We start from the raw sequence: 26,247 nt of genomic DNA, 5'->3' as shown, positions 1-26,247 counted from the left end.
GTGTGTGTGTGTGTGTGTGTGTGTGTGTGTGTGTGTGTGTGTGTGTGTGTGTGTGTGTGTGTTCTGGCACTGTTCTTTAAGCCAACCAGCCAGAGAGCACAAAGTTCTTATTTAGCACAGGAAGAGCAGCTCTGCTTAGCAACCACAGGCGCCCTCCAATCACGAGCGCAGATGAACAGACTCCGACGGAGGACGAGTCCTCTCAGAGTCTGACAGAGGCCTCGAAATGTTGTGGTCCAGGCCTGCCCACACGCACAAACACACAGAGATCTGGAGCTGAACGCGCCGCCGCCGCCGCCGCTCACAGTCAGACTCCCCCGCTTCACCGTCGACTGAACCCGCCGAAGAATCCAAAGTTAATCTGAACCCTCTTTAATCCCAAAATAAATTATGCATATCCCGAAGAGCGACGTAGTCGCGTAAATCCCTAAAACACAGATTCTTCTCCCTTCTCCTGGCTCGGCACCAGGCCCGGATGAACCGACGGCACCCAGCCCCCGATTGGGATCTGCTAGCCATCAAAACAGGAGGCATGGATGAGATTTGGCCCAAAATGCCGTCTGAACACTGAGCAGTCTGTTTGGTTTTAGCTGCCTGAGCTAATCCTCCTCCCGATAGCTTTGAAGGTGTTTGGTGGGCGGATTGTAGGCGAGAGCAGCATGCCGATTTGTCATATGGCACCAGCAGGGCCTACTTCTGCTCTGGCTGGAGCTCCATTAGCACATCTCCAATGTGGTCTAACAGTTCTGCGGCGCTGCAGGTCAACCAAAGAGACGGGCTTTGGAGGGACGAACGTCGCAGTCCGCTCCGTGAGTCTGGTGACCAACCTCTGAACCCCCCCCCCCCCCGTCAGGCAGGCGTTTGTGGAAGGGGGAATGAACCATTGTTGGTTTTCTCCGTGCGGTATCACTAATTCATGCTCTAATTAGAAAATTCCAGCGGGAACGGCTATAAATTGTCAAGATGCTATGAACAGGCTGGAGAGGGAGGAGTGACTTCTGAGTGTTTCTGCAAAGAAGGGAAAGAAGGCAGAATGTGTCCAGAGAGCATGTCAGTTTTGAGGCGCACCATGGCCTCTGCATTCCAGGAGTTATGTGGGATTATTGGAGTTTAAAGCCCCCCGACTGCAGCAGCTTAGTAGCTCAGCAAGCAGCAGATGCAGACTCCAGGATTTCCTGTCTATGCACCAGATGGGTCTGACTCTTAATCACAGAGTTGGAAACCAGGAGGTTATCGAGGAGGAATTGATGATGATGATGATGATGATGATGATGATGATGATGATGATGATGATGATGATGATTGTGGTATTACACTAACCCAATACAGGCATCTGCTCTGCAGCTAACAGCCCGACTGACTAACTAGCTTGTCGGCTGCGGTCACAGAGAGCGCTCGTCTCTTCTTTGTCCTCCTCCTCATCCTCCTCTTCGTCTCCTCCTCGTCTGCCTCTTCATCTTCCTCCACTCACACAAGAAGTTTTCACAAGTTAGCTCAGCGGCTAACCGTCATTTTTACTCCCTAATCTGCATGTTTGAGTATAAAAAATGCAAAATAATCCTCATTTCTTTTTATACAACCACAGAATTTACATTCAAATAGAGTTTAAAGGCAATTAAATAACTAATTAAATCTGCTGAACTGTCCCAGGTAATACAGCAGAGGTTTCAAGATGGTGTGAGGTTCCACAGGGAGTTGTGCTGGGACACCTATTTTTAATTTTGGGTAATAACAACCTTCATGGAAATATATGAAGTTCTCCACCTTTAAAATACACTGGTGATCAAAGGGAAAGGCAGAAACAGCTGTTTGGAAATATTTAAGGGTTAAAAAAAAAACAAAGCAGCTCTTTATCGCTTCATTTCCACAATCTAAAGGAAACTATTATCCCCACAGATGATTAATTAACCAGGGGAAAGAAAACTGAAGAATACCTGGAATACCTGGAAACACTTGCTAAGTTTAACAAATGCTAATTTAAATGTCTAAGTAATGCCTGTATTAATAAATATGTCATGTTAGCAGAAATAGGAATCATTTTTGCTTTTTAAAATAAAACCATCTGGAACATGTTATACGTTTTAAATACTGATTCAAATCAAGATTATAACACTGTGAGGATTTCACATTAGCCCATGTTCAGCCTATACACAAATGAGTTTTTCTGTGTTAGAAAGAAAACTGGGGCGGACAAATCAGAACTGCAGGACACGTTTTGGATGCTGGTGTTTCTGAGGAAATGTCTAACCTTTACCGCTGTGTTAAACAGATTTAGTTGTGTCAAAATGAATGTTTTAGCTCCACTAACACTGAATGTTCAGAGAGTTTCACTTGAATTTGAGGATATAATTACCTGGAAGTTCAGGGCTGAGACGATAAATTGAATTAATTATGATTAATCGATTATTGACGTACTGGTCAACTGATTTAGGAATCGATTAGTCGTTTACTGGAGCATGCAGACTATGAAAAGGCAGTGATTAAACCAAAACTATACAAAAAATAACTATATTTTACATTTAAGATGAAAAACCTTTTTATTTTCCACCCATAACTCCTCAAGTGGCTTTTTTAGCTTCAATCGGTTCAAATTGTGTAAAGAAAAATTTCCTATTAAGCACATTTTCCTTATTATAATTAATCAAAACAGATTAGTAGACTGTATTTTGTTGTTGTAGATGCATCCTTTGCTACAAATGAAAAACCGTTTACTAAAGGAAAGTTGTGCTATTGCAATTTAGGCAATAAAGACAATTAATTGTTTTTTACATCTTTATTGTATTCTATATTGTGTAAAAATAAAAGGCTAAAGTGGTTAAATAAAAACATGTGCAGAATGTGCCATGTTTTATCTGATTAATCGTCAGAATAATCAGATACTAAGACAATCCCTGCTGCAGCACTGCCTGGAAGCTTTACATTTCTCTAAGTAATTCAGTTTTCATTTTTCTCAGGCCTTTATTTTCAATCAGACATGCAGACACCACCATGGGCTCCTGTCTGTCTTTTCAGGACGCAACAAGGAAAGCGGTGACGCAGCAGCAGCCTCACTCGTGTGGCTTTCCCACCCTGAGAGGGGCTGGAGGTGACGGACCTTTCCACGCAGCGGCCAAAGAAACGCGGCGCGCTCAAAGAGCCGCTCGCCGCACTTCACAGCCTCTGAAAGCCTGCCCCTCTAACAAAGGAGGCAGCAGGTCTTTAGCACACATTACCCATGAGAGAGCCCCAGCTGACACCCTTTTAACATGGGGTCATTGCTGCCAGAATGAAGGCCACAACCCCTGGGAGCCGCTGACACCCCTCTGCCTCGACGGGTCACCTCCGTTCGGCTGCAGCGCTCCGGTCAGCAGTCACAAGACAGGAAACCACAGGGGTTACCAGAGCTTTGGGTTTCATTTAGTTTAGTTTTATTTTGTTATGACCGCTTGTTTGTCTCATTTAATTAGTTTCAGTTCGTTTTTAGTGGGCCTGCTAGTTTTTATTAGTTGAAAACCAGCAGTTAGCTTGTTGGGAAAAACTTGAGTCATGTTGCTAAAAGTGAAGAAGCATCATGATTATTAGTGATTCAACAAGGATGTTGAATAAAAATACAGCTTGGAAGCTGAGAGTTGTATTGTTGTAAAGCAACAGACTGCAGGCTAGCTGCCTCAGCAGCTAGCTAATTAGCAAACTATTATGGACTTTTTCGTTTTTATTAGTTAAAAACTAGTTTGCTGGTTTGAATTACTTGAAAATTTGCAATTTGTTTGTGTGGAAAATTTTGAGTCATGTTGCTAAAAGTGAAGAAGCATCACTCACTATTATTAAGCTTCAAAGCTGTGAGTTATATTGTTGTACAGCAGGCTAGCTAGCTAATTAGCTAGCTAATATTGGCGTGATTTGGAGTTATTAGTTTTTATTAGTTAAATATTATTTAGTTTTAGTTTAGTTTTTATAGTAGTGGTTTTAGTATAGCATTGTGAAACATTGTAATGAATATTCAACAGAAGATGCCATTTTCAAAAACATTTTTTTCAACTATTGTTGAAATTGAGTCTGGCATTTTCTCCCAACTTTTACAGTCGCCATTTTCCGGAACAGACATAAGGAGTGCCGTAATTTCTCCGATATCTGACGTAAACTGCTTGTGCAGAAGGAGAGAAACAATCTACTTCACGTCAGTTTAAAAAGCTACTAAACAGATTCATAGGATACTATATTTGTGATTTCAATATGTTTTAGTTAGTTTTATAAAGGCACATTTTAGCTCCAGTCAGCTTTAGTTCTACCCCGTTAATTACTGTTGTGATTTATTTAATGAAAATGTTTTCTCCATTTCAGCTTTAGTTAACTGCAATAACAACGATGGTTTAGTTTTTAAAGAATAATATTCTTCCGAAGACATCCGGACCGGCAGTGGTGGGATTAAAGAATACAGTAAATGTGAACCAAGTCCGTCTGGTAGCGTTTAGTCGTGTTTGTGTGGTTGGGTCAGGTTTTAGCTGGCTGGGTCAGACAGACCCATCAAGGTCCGAAGTGTTGAACCGCGGCGGCTCTCAGGACTTAGCGAGAGGTCAGCAGACAGATGGGAATGGAAATGAGCCGGCGGTGAGCTGATTTTAATCTGGCTCATACAGCTGATCCAGCCATAACATTCGGCTGTTTACATTAAAACACACAGGAACCTCGATGCACACAGCGGCGCCCACACACGCAGTCTGAGGATGATGGGAGCTAAAGGGAATTCAAAAAGGAGAATAATTCATCTTTAATAAAACCAAATCCTTCTCCTGCGCCAGCCTTTGCTTCACTTCAGTCCAGGTTTGAGGCTTTTTGCATCGAATGAGGAGAACAATGGGATGGGAAATGGCATAAATTGGCCTCAGTTGGGTGGTTTTAATATCCATTCCCATTACAGACGGTCCACACGGAGCCCCCTTTAGCTCTCCACTCGGTCAGATGATTGATCGCATTGGCCTCACTTCTTAGGGATTTTGTTTTTACAGTTAATGCTCAGAGGTATTCCACTTTGGCCCGAACGAAAAGTTTTTATTTCAATTCCAATCCTCTTTACGAAAGCTTTCCATGCTAATCAGAAAAGTCAATATTTAAAATCGCTACATGCAAAGGTCAGCATAATGGAGGAAAATTGGAGTTTTATACAGCAAAAATCATGAGGGATCTCACTCAAAAACAGCAAAAATATGATTATTACGGCTTCGCAATATCAGCAAAACCTGAGGTAATATTCTAGTAAGGCTTGCAAAAATAATTAAATACTAAAATATACAATATTAATGTCGCTTTGCTTTGGCTTCCCTGCAAACATTGCTGTTAGACTAAGTCTAAGCTCTGCAGAAATGATTAAAAAATGATAAATGATAATCCTTCATAGAAAAACTCTTTTGGCAGTGAAACAAATTATTTTGTAGCTAGCAAGTTGTTTAAATGGCTAGTTCTACAAAATATTGGCATACACATCCGACTGTTTAAAATTATGATTCCAAAAGTCCTATGAATCCCCTCCCCCACCCGTTGCTGGACACTTAGCAGAAACCTGGGATCCTACAAACTTCTTAAGCTTCCAACAATTTGCTTGTTTGGAAAAATTTGAGTCATGTTGTTGAAAGTGAAGGAGCGCCACCGTACTAGGAGCACTACTATTGAAGGTGTAAGGAAGCTGAGAGTTGAATTGTTGTAAAGCAGCAGACTGCAGGCTAGCTACATTAGCAGCTAGCTAATTCACAACATTGGTGCGATTTGGATTTAGAATTGAATTGGAATATTACTTGTGATAACATACTATTGTGATAACATAGATTATGAGAAAAACAATATATATATTTATTTCTATTCTTTAGGTGTGGCTGTAACGTACGTCACTAAACTGAATGCTGTAGCTGCATTTAATAAAACTGTCAAATTTACTGGTATTTATTGGTTTTGTGGAACCATCAAAGAAAATGGCAAAAATAACATTTCTGCTCATATTCTTAGTTTTGTTTTTTAATTTACCATGAATAAGTGAAATTTATCATGATGACAATAAATCAAAATTCTTATAATTTAAAAAAATTCACAATAAATTATTATCTCTAGCTACAAATCATTTTATTCTTATTTTAAATTGGTGAAATCTTGTTTTTAAGGCGAATATCAGATTATATTAATGAATAAGAATTTATCACAGGAAGAAATACTCTATTTTAAATTGAATTTGAAAAGAAAAGCCACAAATCTAATTTTTTTATCCCCAATGGTGAAATTTAAAAACAGCAAGCTGTCGTTGGGAGCGGTGTTTGTTGTGTACTTTTCTCCATCCTTTATCAGGAAGCCATCTGGCAGCTGGGGTGGACACCAGGCCGTGTGATTGGATGGCGTAAAAAGAATGGGGGGTTGGCTGGGTCATTATCTTTGCAGGGGGAGAAAGGGTCAGAGGTCACAGCCCTTTGACAACACATGTCGAGGCCCGGCTCACACACCTTGCAGCTTCTGAATGGGGCGGTCTGCGGCGGCGGCCCCCTGCAATCTGCCCCCATCTGCAGCTAACTGACCAAATGCTTCATCGAATGCAAAACGGAGAAACTTTTAATTAACACTCGGATCAGTCAAGAAATCCTTTAAAGCCACGTCTGCGCCGACGCGCTCAGCAGCTCCGCTCCTCTTTCAGCGCACAGGGAGGGAGTCTAGACAGATGATCCAAGCAGACAAGGTATCCTGTCTCTTATTAATAAAACACCCCTGACATCAGAGAGGCTGTGGCAGCCCGATAACATTGTGTCTTCATTCGGGCTGGGTAAGCCGAGCCAAGCGCAGCCACGGCGAGTCCAGTTGGGCCTTTCAGCAGCTCGTCCTGTCAGGCTGATGTATGGGCAGAGCGCTGGCGAGCGGCTCCCCGAGGATCAGGCCTGTCTGCTAACTGGGACACCGGTGACAGTGAACCACAGCGAACCCACATTACCAACCCCCCAACTCCACTCCTTCCTCCCCCCTCTTGGCTGCGCTGCCTCCATGATGCTCAGTTCATCACACACACTCTGAGAGAGCGTCTGGTCTGAACGTTTAGAGAGAAACCATAACGGCACAGGTGATACATCAACTCTGCTGTCTGAAGTTAGAAAGACATCAACCACATCTGTAGGAAATAAAACTGCAGACAATTATTTCCTGTTAGAAATCTACGAGTTAGCTTGGAGTTATGGATGCAAACAATCATTAATCGACTTACGACTAATTAGCTTAAAGTTAGTTCCAGTATGTAGATTTTATCAACATTTCTTTTTTCACACGTCATGACAGCATAGTATGACAGATAAACTGAAAAATTGAGCTCCTCTGCTTTTCCCAGAACTCCCAGTGCTCATTAGAAACAACCAATCAGAGCCAGGCGGCGGGTCTTAGCGCCATAGACATAATATAAGGATAGACGCCTCATGGACAGCTCTCGCCTATTGTCGCTGACGAGTTTGGGCGGCCATCTTGGAGCGGTCCACCACTCCACTCAGCTTATGTGTTTAGCAGGCACAATGACATATCAGCGCATTTAATCGATCATAACACGCTTTTTTGTTACTGGAAACCATATTCAAACATCTATCAAAGCTACATTTATAAACAATTGTATTTTTTAAGTATGTTTTTAATACATAGTTCAGCATATTTAAATATGCTTAGTGGCAATAACAATAGAATAGGAATGGAATATTCTGATATTGATGTATGATGAGCATATTAAAAGCATGCAGCCGTTCATAATTTATTTAATAAATTATTTAGTAATATAAATACATATTTATATAACTATACAAACACAAATAAATAATGATTAATACTGAATAATATATATTGGATACATGAATAATATATATATATATATATATATATATATATATATATATATATATATATATATATATATATATATATATATAAACATCTAAATCAATGTTAGAGAATAATTAATTTTTTTTAGATGTACAGAATCTCAGTTAGCCTTCATAGCGGGGCTGTACCCCGTATTACACCAAGCACTGTAGTTAATATTAGCTGGTATCTCGCCGGTGGACATAAATACAGTAAATTAATATTACAATCACAATATATACACAATAATATATCCATCTTACTTGTGAAATGTTGTCTGTGGAGTGTGGGGCCCTCACATCAATAATCCATAGATCCGAACAACAATATCTCTCAGTGCTGAGGCATCTTCTGATGTTTTGATTGAGCAAAGTAGGAGGGAGTACCGCTCCAAGATGGCCGCAGTATTTCCTGCGCCGGAGCAGCCAATGCGGGGTCTACTCTAATATTATGTCTATGCTTAGCGCAGCCAACTGCAATCTCATGTAGCAGCTAGCATAGCCTGTTGTAAATGCTCAGGCTAGTTAGCATAGCCACCGATGACAGAAGATAAACAGTTTTCCTGTAAAATGAGTTGTTTCTATGCTATTAGCACATTTATCAGCGAGTACATGAGGATGATTGACAACCAATGAGAGTTCATCCTGACTCTCATTGGTTGTTTCTGTTCATTTCTTCGGACAGTAATGATGGCTCTGGGTGAAGGTAATCAGTCTTTTCACAGATTATCTGTGTTATATTAAACTGTTATTGTTATAGTTTTAACAAACGTAAAAAAAAATCAATTTTTTTTAAAATAAAAGTTACATAGCCTACTGCAACTTTAACTAATAGTCTCTTATTGTTGTAGTTTGGCCGCAAACCAGCAGAGGGCGCCCGTTTATACAGAAGCAAAAATGGCGTCCATAGTTACCCGAACGAGAAAGAGAAACGGTCCACACCGGTGTGGGATTCAAAATTAACTTTATGTAATTCTGTTTAGAAATATAATCTCTCGACCAGCCTCTTAAGTTTCACTTTAATGGCGCTCAGTCATCCGAGCTGCGTCAGCTTCTTATTAAAACGTTACTGATTTGCTGCGAAGACGAGGATGATGCGTTAGGAAAGCGGAAACAGGAAAATGGCACCGTGACGGAAAAAACATTTTGAGGGCTGTCGTGAATTAACACATTTCATGGACGTTCCTTCAAGAGCAACCACAGACGGGACTTCTGTATAAATATTTCTATTCATGGGAGATTAAGTGTTTTGCTATTCTTATCACATTTTATTTGTTTATTAAGCAATTTAAGAGATTCCTGTTTTATTATATTTTTCAAATATGTCTGTTAATAAAGTGAGAAAACCACAACTTTCTGTTTATTCGGTCAGTATTTAATATAGCTGATGTTAAAATAATATTTTTAAATTCCATTACATGAAAAAAGTAGTGCTTTATATTACGGAAAGACTCAGGTTTTTAAGATAATGTCCACTTATCAATTAATAGTTAGTTGATCCATAAGATTAATCTACATTAGATTTACTCATGAATCGATAACTTGCATCTATAGTAGTAACTAGTTAGATTTACGTTAAATATTTTATTATTTTTACTATGCTGCACTTCTTACTTGAGTAACTTTATTACGAATTACCGCTATTTTTGCTTAAAATTTCTGCATACTCTACTTAGTATGAGTAACTTTATTAAATGAAGAACAAGGTTCTTTTAACCAAAAAGTCACCAAACAATCACCTGCAGTTTTTGTTAAAGTTTCATAAGTTTTATGTTGATGATGTATTTTTTTAAATATTGAATGATGTTGAGTAGACTTTTACTAAATACTTTTTTACTTGAGTAAAAATATGCTGAAGTAGTGCTATTTTTACTTGCGTATTCGTTGGATACTTAACATTTTGAGGGAATCCATAACTGCACAGGTGATACATCAACTCTGCTGTCTGACGTTAGCAAACACATAAATCGCATCTACAGGACGCTTGGAAAAAGAAAACCGCAGACAATTATTTCCTGCTAGAAATCTATAAATTAGCTTAGAGTGCTTCTTTTAGGACACTTAAAACCAAAAAGTCTTCATTTTTCCTAGCATGAGACATCTTTTGGGCCCAGCTCAGACTGGAGCAGCGCCACGGTGATGCATTCAGAGGAGTCCACTCATTATCAGAGTCCCACATAGCAGCTGCTCTGTGACGAAGAATCAGCCACCTCGTCTCTTGGCCCCGAGCTTCCCTGATCCACGCAAACCCCCTCTTTTTTTTTCTTTTTTTTTTTACTTTCTCCCACACACACACACATATACACACGCAGATTTCCATATTCTATAAACCTCATTAAACCCTGTTCTCCAAGCCTTCTGACGCTGCCCCGCCTCCCTCAAACTCATAAAATATGTCATTGAGAGGTCATTCATCAGGACCCAGATGACCTTCGATAACCCTGAGGAGTGAGAGGGGGGAGGTGGAAGGATGGATGCTTGATTTTTTTTCACATTTTGTCACAAGTTCCCCCAATCCTTCTGTATTTTAATTGGGTTTAATGTAAAAGACCAACTCCAAGTAATAAGTAAAGTATAAATCATGTTCAGTTGGACTGATGGAGAAAATCTGCAAACATCAACTCTTTCCACAGATTCCCAATCAGATTTAAAGAGGCGGTATCAGGGATTTTCAAGGCACACAGTGACATTTTATAGCACAATCAAGTAACTCTGTTACGTACAGTTATTGTGAAAATGTTGTTTATATTAAATATGACAAATAAATTTGACTTTGTAATTCAACCTTGAAAATTGGGTCTCTGTCTCTTTAAGAAGCTCTTACTCTTTCCAACACCCTTCATAATAATGTTCATCTATTAAGCTTTTAGTAACATTTTTACCAGCATTTCACTGAGATGCAGCTCATATATGAAGCTCAGCAGACTCACAGTTCCATCAGCTGTTTCCTAATTGCTGCTGCCACTAGTCTGGAGGAGCTGAACGGTTGCCATGGGAGACTAAAGGATTTCTCAAACATGCATAAAACAATCAAAATAACTCACCAGGTTTGTTTTAATGAGGGGATAAAATTATAACATAATGTAAAGCTTAAAAAAAGGTTGATTTTACATAATACTGCCCCTTAAAGTCTGAACTTTGACTAGGCCACTGGAGCTAAACCCCACATTGTGCTAAATGTTGAATCTTCACCCCAGTTTCAAGTTTTTTTAAATTTTCCTTTGCATTTGCCACTCAATCAGCCCATCAATTCTGACCAGCTTCCCTGTCTGTAACAAAGAAGAACATTACCACAGCATGATGCTGCCACCACCATGTTTCATTGTGTGGCCAATTGGGTCATGACGATGTACCAGAGTGGTTTTCTACCACACAGTGGTTTGAATGGACCAAAAAGTCCAATTCTGGCAAACCTGAAATGTTTTCACAATCAAGTGGCACTTTTTTAATTCAACGTAAAACACAACAACGTCTGTGGTCATAATGTTTAAAAAAGGAAAGAAAGAGTATAATGGTGCAGAAGTAAACTCAAAGATAGTCTAGGGGGAAAGTCAGAATTAATGCTAATCAATGCACATAATGCAGCAGAGAGATGAGGCTCTTGAAATATCCAAAAATCAAATTTTTCAACAAAAAAAAAAAATCCAGTAATTAGGAAGATTACTTACTCTGCAGGATTTACTGGACAGCTTCCCCGTCAGATCATATTTCCCCTTCAGCTCTTTCAGCAGCTGCTCCAGGTGACTTTTCTCCTCCTTGTCGCTGTAGTCCGGGTCCAAGAGCACGTAAGCCCGCCAGTTGGCCGAGTCGAAGCCCCAGTGCACCGTCCGGTTCTCCAGCCGCTTGTGGCTGTGCACCACAAACTTGTGAGGAGGGAACATGAGTCTGCAGTCCATGCACTGGATGCAGGCGGCGGCCGGACCCGTGTACAGCTCCGGGACGAACAGGCCCTTGCACCGACCGAAACACTCGTGGTAGACCTTGAAGCTGCGCTCGGTTCGCTCCAGCTCCAGGGAGCCCAGCTCCTTGTTGCAGTGAGGCGGGTACGTCCCGCCGTAGATGAGCGCGTTGCACAGGCGCTCGGCGTCCGTCTGGGTGATGAGCCCGCAGGACGGCGCGGAGAAGGGCAGGATCCCCACCACTTTGAGGATCTCCAGCTGGTCCGCCGTGCACCGGGAGCAGTAGATGTGCAGGTCGTCGCACACCGAGTTGATCTGCTGCAGGGAGAAGTCTCTCAGGACGCTGTTGAGGATCTGCGGCAGGCACAGCCGCTTCTCCCCGCCGACCACGAAGCAGGAGATGGGCTCCCGCTCCAGCACCGTCTCGCACCTCTCGGTGGAGCGGTCGGACGGGATGAAGAGCGGGCCGGACATCACCGGGGGCGTCTGGGCCGGCAGGGAGAGCATGATCTCCGCGGATTTGCCATCCTTGGCGAAGAGCGAGTCCTGGTGCCACCGGGCGGAGAACGCCGCCGGTCCGCCGAGGGAGCGCATGGAGCTGATGTGGAACTGCTTCAGAGTTTGCTGAAGTCCGGGATGGGGCTGGAAGCCGGAGCCCTCCATGTTGTCTGTGGCTGGAAACTCAAAAATGAAAGCTGGGGGGAACTCTCTGGGTCTTTCTTCCTCAGCATCCGGCAACAAGCTCGCTAAGGCGCATTTCCATGTCGGCGGAGAAGCTTCCCAAGCGCGTCCATTCAGAAAACTGAAAGCTGCCGGGATCACAGGCCAGTTCCTGTAAACCAAACTCACGAATAAAAAAAAAGTGGTGAAGCCGAGGCGAGAGAAGTCGTTCAATCAGCGGGTATTCTCTGCTACAGAGATCCTGCGGTTTTACGCACTCCGAAATAAGGCTCGTCTGCTCAGTCTGGCGTTACTCTCAGTCTGTCTCCCCACTCAGCCAGTCAGTGTGTGCGAGTCTCTCCCTCTCTCTCTGTTTGTTTGTGTCTGGTTCAGTCATTGAATCCCAGCCAGGAATGTGACTGACTCCCCGGGCTGGCTCTTCCCTCAGCCAGCTGTTCCTCCCTCTGCTTCATGGCAGCTGCACACAGAGAAAAAAGACCAAACCCAGGCGAGGGTGGAGCTCCTGGAAGTGAAGTTGAGTCGGCAAATGTAACGCAAATTAAACACTTTTATTATCGTTACTAACCTGGAAAATCTTGACTTGTGTTGCAGAAACTCCTGGAACTGCCGCCAGCATAAAAATAAGGAATTACAGAGAAGCGAAAAATATTTCATTGACGTCGTTTGTCAGGATATAACCAATTTATTGGCAGAAATTTGACATTTATTTCCATATTAAAAATAAAAAGTCTGTAAATAGTCTAGAACAATAACGTTCTCCACTACTTGGTTTCTTTTTCTCTGTTTTGGGGGCAATTTGAATGTTTCCTCAAGAATTAGCGTTTTTAATTAATAAAATATAAATAAAACTCATTATCAAACTGGTCTAATTTGCACAAATGTGTATAGATGTAAAATTGTATACATTTAAAAAGAAGTCTGTAAATAGTCCATTTACAATAAACTCTCTTCAAATATTTTTAATTATTTGGTGGTTTGTTTTATGGTAATTAGTGTTTCCTAGAGGACAGGAGTTTAGTCAGTAACTTAAAGTTAAAATAAAACTTTTCCATCATCAAACTGGCTTAATCTGCACACCAGCTCAGTAAACACTGCTAACCAACACGCTTAATATAGAAACTTTGATATTTATTGATACCAAATACTGCTAAAATTTTTATTAAGTATCTGACACTGTAACATTTATCAAATAGAAACAGTTTGGGGTAATTATGACCTAAAAGAAGAAAAGATTGGTCAGATTTACCTTCAGATAGTGAGAAAAAATCTATATTTTCCTTTATTTAGTGTATGTAAACTTCTGGTTTAAACTGGAAATGAAGCAATAAGTTTATTTTTATAAAGGAATTATAAGATACTGAAAAACGTATAAATATGCCAACATTGGAAACCACATATAGTCAAGATCAATACATTTTCAGATTTAAAGTAATATGTCAGCAGGTATTAAACTTCATTTTACTGTAATAAAAGTGGCCTGATCTAATATTAAGAAATTAAATGTTTCATTCGCTGCAAGCATAAAATCATCAAAGTTAACAGAAATAAACTTTGTATTTTAATCTGTTTTTACTTATTGAAATAAAATGCACACTTATCAGAGCCTTTAATTTAAAATAAATAAATCATGAAGTTTCAAAATAAAATCCAGTGCAACCAGTTCCCTTTAGTTTAGTCCACTTAGTAAGTATATCAAGTTACGTCTGTCGGTGTAACTACAGTGTGAAACCGTCAGAGGTTGATGGAGGGAACAAACAGAAACCAGAGGAAACTGCAGAGAGGTCATAGGTGAAGGTGGAGAAGATTTCAGCAGGATAAAATTAATAAACATTTTACCAAACCATCAACATCTTAAAGAGACATTTTAATCCGTCGTCTCCAAGGAAAGCATTAATCAGTGGAGCAGTCGCATCAAACATGCTCTGATCACCTACGTTAAACTATCGGCATTTTATAAACAGTGCAATATGATATTTTTTACAAGCACAAAACATATTTTTACAAGCATAAATGAAGGCTGCATCATGCTGCGCGAATGTTTATGTTCTGCAGAAACTGGTCAGACTTGATGGAGCTAAATATAAAACAAACCAAGAAAACTTGTTTGAGTTTGCAAAAGGCTTTAGACAGAAGCAGAGGCTCACAAAAACACAAATCTGCTGCAGTTACTTGATTGTTTTAAAATAATTTAAAAAATAGCACTAAATTACTAACCAAAGTGAAAAATGTAATAACAAATTGAAAATCTTTTAAATTAGGTCACTTTTATGCATGAAGATGTGAAAACTGAACAGATATTGTTCAGACAACAACTGATTTGTTGTCTGAATCATAGCTATGCTATATTGGAGGGATGTTAATAAAACTACAACACAAAAACATTGTTCCAACTTTTTAAGTAACATCACTGATCTAAAAACATAAACAAAAACCATTTAACCCCCCAAAATTAGCATAGAAGTAGCAGGTATTAAAAAAATTAGGTGCAGCTCTTAACACATTTACTCATTTAAAAACAATATATTTTCACATTGACATGGGGCTGGATTAGAAAGATTCACATTTCTACCACTAGAGGGCGGAAAAGTAACTAAATTAATCTCAAGTGTGAGGAAAATTTGATTTGTTGGGGAAAAAAAACCTCTAAAAACTTTAATAAATTTTACTACCCAAAATATAACGTTTACTTGAATTTTACATGCAAATAATAAAAAATAAACAAAAAATAGAAGTACAACAATCCTTGAGCATGAAAATGGTATCACCATGCATCTTTTATTAAATTCTGCAACAAGTTTACAGCATAACCAAACAGAAACTAAAAAAGAAAACATTTATTCACCACCATTTTAAAATATTAAAACATATCTGCTTTAAGATTTAAACACATATGTATAAAAAAAAACAACAAGTAAATATCTCAACAAGAGTTCAAAGGTTATCTGCATCCTCGTTTCTTTTCATCACAGTTTTTACATCTCAAACTGAGCGAGTCGAATATCTGCTGGATAATTTCCCGTTTCTCCCTCTGTACAACACATGGTTCCATTCTACGAACTAAAGCAACAACAAATTTTTGTCAAAAGGCATTTTATGTGAGTAATAAATAAAACTGAAATGCTGTCCTGCTCGGTTACTCTTGCTCTGATGCATTAATGTGAGATGACAGAGCTAATGAGCCGACCTGAAGCTTCATTGATAAAGCAGAAAGTGTTCTCGTTTCTGGAGTGCGTCTGCCTCCATCATCATCCTGCCCAACCGCCACATCTACCTACTTCACGGCACCCTTAAAACAGGCTCTCAGAAATATCACCGCCAGTCCTCTAAATCCATTAGATATTTTCATAGGTTTTAATCAGCCGCAGGCCAATTGGGAAGCCAGGAGAGTGAGCCATTACTGTAACTCAGGCATCTTGTTATCGTACTGCGGGGGCGGCGTGATGGGCTCTATGGTCACTGGGTTCTGCGTGGGGGTGCGGATCTGGAGGCGGAAGTCTTTCAGATGCAGTTTGTCCGACTTTATCCGTCTTACTCTGAGGGGCTTCAGTAAGCGGCTGGCCCGGCTGGCGCTGCGGGTCGGCAGGCTGGGCTGTGCCGCTATGCCGGACGGCCCGGCGGCAGCGGGTGTCTGGTCGTTCAGAGGGTTGTTCTCTGAGGAGTTGTTGGCGGGCTGGGAATCCTCGTTTTCCACAGCTGCCAGGATATCTTCGTAGGACGGCAGCTGAGAGGTGCTCTGCCTCAAGTTGCTCTGGCGGACGGGGTAGTTGCCGCTGCCGATGACCTCTTCATAGCTGGGCACGCTGTACGCCTCTGGGTTCCTGGGAAGGGATGCAACAGGTGACTCTCAATCAGAAATCATTGTGTGAATAAACAAATGCCAGCATATGTTACATTTACAAACCATCTGGAGGGAAGGTAATGCTTAAAGGAGCCCTATGAAGCTTCCTTGAACAGGTTGGGATAGGTCTGTACAAAACATGTTCAGCACAGATTTTACACAAAATCTGCTCAGTTCTGCCTTTTTTGAGCTGTTTTAGAGCCTCCCGTCATCTTAAATCCAAATAAGCTGCTGCTGGCCACGCCCCCAAATCAACGTTTATACTCGCACGTGAAAATGGTTGCAAACAGATGCACAATTACAACAACTTTGAAAAGCAAAAGTAGAGCCTCCTGCACAACCAACAAAAAGGCAGGGAGTGGTTTCTGGATGTTATGTCAACAACAAAACATGTATTTTCCAGCAGCCATTGTACAGCACATATAGCTGACCAAATGCTTGTCACCTAGCTTGGGTTGCTAGGTAACAAGCTGGGTTTTGCTGGGGTTGCGAGGTGAAGAGAAGTGCCTGCTGATTTGGGACTTAACGCAAAATTTTCGAAACAGCAAATTTTCCTGACACCATAAAACATTAACTGATTGCCAAAGAATTCCTGGTGTACGTTTCTTTTTTTTTTTGTTTGACTGTTTCTTAGAAGTAAATAGAAGTACAAAAACATGCAAAAAGTGAATTTTGCATAATAGGTGCCCTTTAAATACATCTTGCTTGAATTAAGCCAGATTTTCTTGGCTTTTACTAAAAAGGTTTTTACTTTGGTTAGGTGGGGAGAGTAGTTTATGGAGTTCGTGAGTGACAGTTTACTTAAAATTGGCTTCTTGCTGTATCAGTTGCATCCAAATAAAAGCTGTGAAGTGAAGCAAAACTGAATGTGAAACTCAGAATCAAAGGCCGTCTTCAGGTAACCCATAAAAGTCTGTCTGCAAACACTTAAACCCATAAAAGCTCGTCTCTGATTAGACCTCAGACCACTTGGCCAAACAGCTAAGAGTTCATAAATGTTGCTAACAGCTAGTAAAGTGTTGCTAATGCTAACAGGACTAAGCCTACATGTTGCAAAGACGATCTCGTTTATTTATTATCATTTTCTGGTTTTGCTTAGCCATGTTCCAACTTCAACCTTTTAGGCTGTAATCTAGTGCTGGGCAATAAAACAATTACAATATTTTATCAAGGAACAGAAAACAACAACAATGATAAAGACAGCCTTTAAAATTCAATAAGACAGAATATAAATGAGGACAGATATGTTCAAACATTTTTACTGCATGGAAGTGATTTCAAACTATGATTTTTTTCCCCCATTGACACTTTCTGTCCTGCTTCATAAGAACTCTTTTTAAGAAATCTTAAGATTCAAGTCCAAAGAAATGACCACATTTAAACCTCATATCATATTTTAGCCAGAAAACAAACGTCTTGAAAATGGGAAATACGAATCAATGACAAGCAGTCTTCCTTTTCAAAGCAGAAATATGATCTAAAAAAACTTTTTATGAATTAACTTAACTCCACCAATCCCAAAAAACAAAAAACAACAATAATAATTAAAAAAACTACAGGAAGTACAGCCATGTACGGTCAATGGTGATGCATCGGTACCAGACCCAAACTGAAGGTTGCTACTTATAACGGAGAGCAGGAAGTCGACAACCGCACCACGCTGCATCCAACGCAGTTTTTTGCAAATAATTAACTAACATATTCCATTTTTCTCTGTATCTGAGTTAAATGAAGGAGATAATATTTGACTGTAAACACCATCTGGAAACTTGACTAGCCCTGTGCTAATGTGTGCAGCGTTAGCTAAAGCTAACCATAGAGAAAGTTACAAAATGACTGAGCTACAGCGGACCGAAAAATCTGACTGCTATATTTCTGTGGTGGCATTAATTGCTCGAAAGTGAAACACATGTTGATCATGTAGGAAAAAAAGGAGACTTGCACAGTTACTGCAACATAGAATATCTTTGCAACACAGCTGTTAATGATCAGATCCTCAAAACAAGGACAAAAGTTACTCTTATTATTTTCATGAGAAGTCTTTTACCACTGAACTGAAGGCAATCTGGGATCAAAAGAGAGCGCGTTTAAAACCCTCGATTGAGTGCTGATTTGCTAGATCTCCAAGCCAGAGCATTCAGCCAACATTTCTTCTGAGTTTCTTCTTGTCTTTGGATAAATCTCCAAATTAATCCTCACTTTATGCAATTAAATCCTGGCGTCAGACTTTACAGTGATTACATTTGTTTTAGTGGCCATTGCTCTTGGGCAACTTTGGCAATAATGTCGAAGTTGGTCTTTACAGCCAATATAAAGGCCAATATGCTTGTTTACATATTTTACATTTATCTTTACACATTTCACACAAAACAAAAATTACATGTGCCCTTAAAGTCAGATTATAAAAGAGAAACCTCAATCAACCAGCTCTTCATCAGTTTCTGATTAGAAATGCCTCCATGATTCATGGTATTTGATTTCTTAAAGAAAAAAAAAGAAAGTTATATATTTTTTTGATTTTACCAAAAATTAAATACAAATATTTTGGATTTAAAAGGATATATTTTTACAAAGTTTCCAAAATAGAAAATGCTTTTTGCTGGGATTTTGCTCTAATGACTCTTCCAGTTTTCACATTTCAGTCATACGTTGGCTGGAGATGGGCACCAGCACCCCTCCCGACCCCACTGAGGGAAAAAGGGTGCAAGAAAATGGATGGATGGATCTACATTTGTGGCAGCAGGGGGCGCTAAAATCACAAGATATGGACGTCAACAATTTGCATATCCTAAAATAATGGCGGAACTGATTTTTTTTTTTCTTTTTGGAAAGAAGGAGGTGGTAATCCCCCCCTAAAGTTTTTGCATAAAAATATTTTTAAAATTTTTGTTTAGGAATGTGGTAACATTATGCTGTTAAGTTCATCTAAAACATTCAGGAGCAGAGCAGGGAGCCGTCGTCACTCACTGCTGTTCCTCTCCTGCGACGTGGTCCAGGAAGGCGCTTGCTCCTCTCGCTGGCTGGGCGTTTTGGTTCCGACCTCTCCTCTTGCTCCTCAGACCGAGGAAAACAGACAGCAGCAGCATCACCATTCCCACTCCGACCAGAACCAGAGCAATTGGGGAGGCGAACAGTGAGGTTTTCCCACTCTCTGTGGTCGGGCCTACAGTACCATTTGGACCTCCAGTTGTACTCTTATCTTCTGGAATCATAGTCCAGACAATCATAACGATCCCCAGGGCAACGAGTCCCACTCCCAGGGCGCACAGCGCGTAGTGGGCCCCTGAGCCTCTGGACTCGGACCTGGTTCTGTTGGGCTGGTTGTTGCCCCCACATATATTTCGACTGGAACACATGCTGGCCGGACTGCAACCAAACAGAAGACAAGTTGTTTTAATGGCACTAATCATAAATGTTTCTACTGTTTTGCTCTTTAACTTATAATGTAGATAATTAATAAAATGTTTTTGCATCAAGCAAGGCTGCAACTATTATTGTAGCTGATTATTCTACAGATTAATCCATGAGTCGTATTTTTAAAAAACTAGCACATTCTGTAGATTTTTTTACTTAACCTCTTAAGATTATTTGTGACAATATGAGAAATGCATATATTCTATTATTATTTGCATTATTACAAAGAATAATGCATTGAAGTAATATACGTTATTATTTGTAAAATACACAAATAATTGAATTCCTCTTTTAAATATGAAAACAAACATGCTATTGCCTAAAATGTTATGCTATAGCATTCCTACAGTGAACGTTTGACCATTTGTAGCAAAGGATGCATCTGCAGCTAAAAAACCTTTTCTAACATTTGAAAATATCCTTTCTTCTTGACTAATAATAAATACAATTTGGAGCTGATCTCAATGGATAATTTGTTAGGAATAGATATTTCTTTCAATACATTTAAACAAGGTGAAGATAAAGCTATGCAACTAGAGGAGTTCTAATACATTTACAGATAAAGAAGGTTTTATTAAATCTAAAATGCAAAATGTATATATTTTTGTACAGCTTTGGTCTACTTACTACTGAATATGTTTTTCTTTCAGCAACTGGCCTTTTTGTGAGTCTATATACTCCAGTTACTAATTAATTGATTACTAAATTAGTTGAAAGTATTTCAATAATCGATTCATCTTGACTGATCTAATGGTTTCAGCCCTGGAGGTAAGTGTGGCGTGTTACGCTGTGACGAACCTCTGATAACACTTCAAAGTAGGTTTTCTTCCTCAATTTCACCCCCATTGAAGCAATCTTACCATCTATAATTACCATGTAGTAGTAATTATACTACCGTTCCTGCTTTTAGCATCGTTCCTGCTAAAAGCAGGAACGGTGTTCGGATCGCTGCATTTTTCAGCGGTGAGTGTGCATGAGAACGAGACGTGAGGTGGAAGTTCTCAGGCTGGCAGAGCACGTCCGAACATGACGAGCACCGGCTTGAGAGACGGAGAGGAACCATACTCAAAGAACGACACGCTGGCTGTCTCTGCATAACCGATAACATCTAGCGGAAAAACAACAACACACGCCGCTACGTATGCCGGGATTATTCAAGTCAATGACAGGAAAACCACAACTTAAACTTAGATAAATTCATGTGTTAGAAATCTGGTATGTATTACAATGTTAATGTACAAAAAAAGAGGATTAACATCTATCACAATATTCGTCTATGGCCGGACGTTATGTTTGAAAAACTTATCACCACTTAAGCATTTCACATCAGTCGATTTCTCTAATTATGAAGTTTTTCACATATCTTAAATTCTGATAAACTGGTGACGTGAACGTTGCCGTTTTATCCAGTTTTCACTTCACAATGCTGTTTTTTAAAATTATTTTTAAACGGTTTTGAGGCAGAGTGGTGGTTTGAGGCAGAGCTGCGGCAGTTACTCGACAGACTGTTGCTAGGTAACCAGACAGTGAGTTGCTAGGTAACCAAAAAGTGAGCGAGTTAGTTGATGTTACAAACTTTGCTAAGCGAATCATGAGAAGTTCCCAGAATGCCGTTCGGTTCTGGATCGGAGTAGAGTAAAACTATTTAGCTTTCCATCCGCCGTTTTAATAAATTGATATTAATCACCTGTCTATCGCAATATATTTACATTTTTAAACAGGAAAAGATAAAAAAAAAAACAATAAAAAATCTCAGTATAATTTCTGTTTTACAGCAGATTTCTTTTCTGTTGAATGAAAAAAAAAAACAGATATCCATCATCACATCACATTAATAGACACAAAGATAATTTAATATTGTTAATGATTTATTATCCAGGCGCATCCAACAAACTGGATCATCAACAGTTAATTCACGTAGATCAAAACTAAAGAAGGTCGAGTCATTTTAGAAGACCTTTATATGCTTATTTCTATCCATTTCAATTATTATAGTTTACAGACAATAAAAAACTAAATGTCTCCTGAACTAGAGACAATGTTACAAATATCTTAATCAGACAAAGAATACTAAAGGCCTGGAGAGGTCAAAGGTCATCTTTTCTGATTAAAGTTTCTATTTTACATTCAAGTCTGAGGTAATGGAGGAAGAGTGTTGGTCCCATGAGTTTTATGCCTGCATGCTTCCTTCTGCTGACCAGCTTTATGGAAATGCAGGATTCATATTCCAGCTGCTGTTGCATCCAGAATGGGAGCTTCCTGAAAACCCGGTTACAGCCGCGGCGCCGCCTGCCCAAACGCTGCTCTCCTTGACTTAACGGGAGCAGAAACCACAGTCTGCATTTTACGCCAATACTTTTAAATATTGGGGGAAAAAAACTACGTTTTTTCATAATATCTCACTACTACTAAGATGTATTAAGTTTGATTTGGTCTTAATCACTAGTTATCATACAGTGATTTTTTTTTTCTTAAATTGAATTATCCACTTCAAAAAACGTGACTTTTTTAAAATATAAACTTTATAAAGATGTAGTTTAATATTAAATAAATGCTACACATTTTTTAAGAGTTGTGGCTTTTATCTACAATCTTTTAAAAAGATTGCAAATTTTTTTTGTGAATCCCTGTTTTATGTCATTTTGTAAATTGTATACATTTGTGCAGGGGATTTCTGTTTTAAGGTTTGAATTTAGTATTTTGATTTAATGGTAATTTTTAAAGGGTATAAATTGCCATAACCTTGAAGTTGACGAATAAGAGGGAGAAGATTCAAACGAGATAAATCTTTGGAGTCGTTCCAGCAGCTTCTCTTATAAATTGTGGAGACGTTTTTACATGATGAAAGAAGTTCTGAAAACCCACAACTTCAGACCATTATCAGGCCTTAGGTTTACTTTGCTGGACAGAAGACAGTTTTAAGGCTTTTTGTACTCCTTCTGACGTTCGTAATATCTTTAAACATTAGGCATTAAATCTAACATGCAAAATGTTTTCTACTTTACATTATGGAAGGTTTTGTGAAAGTAGAATTTTTTTATAGTCCATATTTTTCAGCTAAAAGGACAGAAACACTCGCCTCTAATATTTATTTGGTTTAGAATCTAATCAGCATTTTCATCTCCTGTGTTTTATGACTTAATTATGTCAAAAGGCTTTGAAAAAGCCTCCAATGAGGTTTATTTCTTTACTGGTAGGTAATTTTTTTTATCAGTTTGACTATCCATTGCGGTTATGTCATTAAAGTTCACTGACTTGCACATCAAACTGAAACTCATATAAATGTAAATACATGTCTGTCACAATAACTTCTGCTGGGATTAAAAATGTCCCAGATGTTATTGTGATAAACAATAATGTTGTTTTGAGACCATTTTCAAGTAATATAATGATAATGTCATAATAATGCAAGAACACAATCTCAAAGCTCAATAAACTTTAAATTGTAATGAACCTTTAGAACCAACTGTAAGACATTTTAAATATCCAAAATAAATGAATAAAACACAAACAAAACGAATTATGAAGTGTCTGTAAAAATAAATTCATTCAAAAGAAGGGCTAGTTGACTGAAAAAAAATTATATTGCACACACTCGTAATATACGAGCTGCAGATTTACACCCACAGTTTGTGCTAAAGTGAGATTTTTTGCTTGTTCTCATTATGTTATTAAGCTATTTGTTTGTAGTAACTATTTTCAGAATTGGCACATATATTTTTATCTAACTGGCTGCACCATTTGAAATCATCTGCTAGATAAAAAAAAAATCTGTCTTTTTAACAGATTCTTAACCTCTTACTCTTCAGTAATTTCTTAATTCAGATTAATCATATAGAACTTATTCTAGATTTAATTTCCCCTTTGAAAGTACCGAGTGTCCTAAAGTTTAATGAATAAAAAACACGTGACTTTGCCGTTTTATAATCCCATTTTCAGACATGTGGTTTACCAGCAGCTGTCAAACTACAGAAGCCCACCCATCTGTCCATCTTTGTCCGGTTTTATGATCCACCAGGTTCTGGTTGTTTGCGCCAGACCTGTTTGACAGCGTGTCTGGGCGTGACCTGTCCGACATTAGTACATTTCCAAAATAAAATAAAAAAACCGTCTATGCTGCAAGTTTAAACGCCATTCATGCTCATTAGGGTGAAAAATGAACAGCCCCCCACCAATGAGACGCTGCAGGTGCAGAGAGGCGATAATCGGACGGAAAGTGAGCGGCTGCTCCTTCCATTTTTGTCAAGTAGGAAGGGAGGACCTGTCCCACCTCATCACAAACACTTTATAACAACAATCTAATTGGGCGACTCTTTACAGTGAAAGGACGCTTTAAAACTTAAGCAGAGTACAAAGTCGTCCCGGTTTTATTCTGTCAAAGTTTAGAAGCGGCCTTACCTTTTTACCGCTCACCGCCCAAGGACTTCCCTCTTCATCGGGGAGTCACCTGAATCCCGCAGGTGTTTTTTCAGGAAGACCAAATCACAAACAGGAAAGAAAATAAATAAATAAATAAAACAAAAGACAACACAAACGCCACTACTCAAACCCACTTGCTGTGTTGTGAAATTCCTGATGAATATTCTTGCTGTGACCCCCTGACCCCCGTAATGGGACAAACGCGACCAGGGAACTTTGAACAGGTTGCGGCCGCAGCGAAACCTCCTTCTGCCTGCCGTACCGGAACCGGCGCGTTCTGCCCGGTCCTAGTGCCACTCCGCTTCAAGTCCTGTGTGAGGACAAACTAAAAACACCGCAAAAATAACACAATCGGCGGTACTGAAGGGGATCCGGGACAAAAATAAAATAAAATAAAATTCTAACTTTCTTTTCTGAAAATTCAGACTTTATTTTCATGAGAATTCTCAGTTTAAACTCATAATTGTGACTTTGATCTTCTGAGATCAAAATTAGTTTTTTAAAGAAAAAAAAAAAGACAAATTGAGAGATGAAAGAGAATTCTGATGAAAGATAGAATTCTGAAATTAAAGTCAGAATTTTTTTTTTCTTGTGACCCTCATCCTTTTCGTACTGCTGTGAAGTGTTTAAGTTTCAGTTTAAAGCCAAACACAGTAAATCTTTGATATAGACTTAACTTTAATATATTTTATATATGAAAAATGGCCCATTTAATGTGTGTACTTTTGTCTCACTATTTACTAAACACACACTCCTTGACCTCAACGCCTTTGCCAGCGTGTCTTTGTTATATCCTACCCAATGTTGTCTTTTCATCCTACTTATCAGTTATTATTTAGAAACTGGGGCATACTCACTTTTAAACGAGAAAAGAAATTAGATTAGTCACTCTTTAGCTTTTTTTTTTTTTTTAGAAACTGTAGAGTACTCACTATTTAGAGAAATATTCTACTTCTTGGATTAAGTTTTAGATTATTATGCAGAGAGACTCCTGTTCTTCCAACCTAGAAATGGACCAGAGGAACTGAACAGGAGCGCCTCGCCTCGATTACATACTTTAGATCAACATTATATTCTTTTTCTTCCTTTCCTCTTTCCTTTGGTTTGTTATTTTGTTTGTATTTCTTTTTAATTCCTGCAAAGCACTTTGTATTACCTTGTTGCTGAAAATGTGATATATAAATAAATTACCTTACCATACAAATGCCTATAGGCCACATTATTCACAGCCCTCCACAGGGTTAACATTGTAATAAATGTTACCATACATTGCAGGTGGCAAATGATGCTAAAGTTAGAGTATGAATCACAACTTCAGATTAAGGTTAAAGATGATTTCTTAATTTTAATTGTTGTATTTAACTAGAAAGTCAGTAATGAGATTAAAAATGTATTTTTAAGGGAGACTGGGTAACCAGTGACAGGCAGCAGCTTAAAAAAGGCTGATTTTGTGTATTGTTTTAGTTGTTTTAACATTTCTTAATCTTTTGTTTCTAATCTGTAATTTTTAGACTGGTCACTGCTGAACTCCGTAGAGATTCTTTAAAACACATTTTGTGTAAAATGAAACCTTTGTTTTATTCTTAAACAAACACAAAAATATTCAGTGCATCTCTTGCCCCAGCTCCATCCTTCACTTAAGAAAAAGAACCAAATGCAGACTTGACTAGTTCCTATATTATACTAGATGTCCTTATTTTATTAAATCTAATGAATTTGGATTATTTGTATTGTTGCAGAGTGAGTTTCATCAGGATGTAAACTCTGTTTATATATAAACACTGTTTATGTGTGGGATATAAACTCAGCTCCTGACTAAAGAAAAGCTAAAAGTAGTTCTGAACTAAAATCTGATCTACAACATGTACCACTGACAGGATGAGACTTTTACATTTATTTTCCCAAAAACCTCAAAACAACATTTTTTTTTGTTTGTTAGCTTGGCTTTAATTATAAACTTTCCAGAACCAGTTAAAAAAAATCTTTATCAATATATAAACAGATAACACTAAAAACTCAAGTTCAATAAAAACTTTAGAATGGATTGAAAACCAATAGAGTTACGACTAAGTCAATTTTGCAAAAGTCTGCTGCCTTTCTCAAACTGAGTCTGTCAACTAACTGCTAAGACCAGATAAATGCTGCTGTCTATCAA

General features: G+C 38.8%; 2 protein-coding genes across 3 annotated transcripts in view; both read right to left on the bottom strand.

Moving 5' to 3' along the window:
- Positions 1–12,848, bottom strand: part of skib (SKI proto-oncogene b) — a 53,887-nt gene extending 41,039 nt beyond the window's left edge. The window contains 2 exon segments of the mRNA XM_008408634.3: positions 11,510–12,447; positions 12,450–12,848. Of these exon segments, the coding sequence (XP_008406856.2) occupies positions 11,510–12,447; positions 12,450–12,471 (960 nt within the window). The 5' untranslated portion in view covers positions 12,472–12,848.
- A 2,316-nt stretch (positions 12,849–15,164) lies between these two features.
- On the bottom strand, positions 15,165–24,418 carry tmem51b (transmembrane protein 51b). 2 transcript variants are annotated; one of them, XM_008408633.3, is made up of 4 exons: positions 24,227–24,418; positions 24,072–24,120; positions 19,227–19,625; positions 15,165–16,239 (listed from the first exon to the last, which is right to left on the bottom strand). In XM_008408633.3, the coding sequence occupies exons 3-4, from the start codon at positions 19,613–19,615 to the stop codon at positions 15,816–15,818; spliced, it is 813 nt and encodes a 270-aa protein (XP_008406855.1). In that variant the 5' UTR covers positions 19,616–19,625; positions 24,072–24,120; positions 24,227–24,418; the 3' UTR covers positions 15,165–15,815. The 2 variants fall into 2 exon arrangements, with proteins under 2 accessions (XP_008406855.1, XP_008406853.1); XM_008408631.3 differs by having other exon boundaries at positions 24,072–24,417.
- Positions 24,419–26,247: the final 1,829 nt, after the last annotated feature.

Source organism: Poecilia reticulata, chromosome 5, assembly GCF_904066995.2.
Source record: "Poecilia reticulata chromosome 5, P_reticulata-male-v2, whole genome shotgun sequence".
Classification (NCBI taxonomy): Eukaryota; Metazoa; Chordata; class Actinopteri; order Cyprinodontiformes; family Poeciliidae; genus Poecilia; species Poecilia reticulata.
This window is presented reverse-complemented; position numbering and strand designations above follow the sequence as displayed.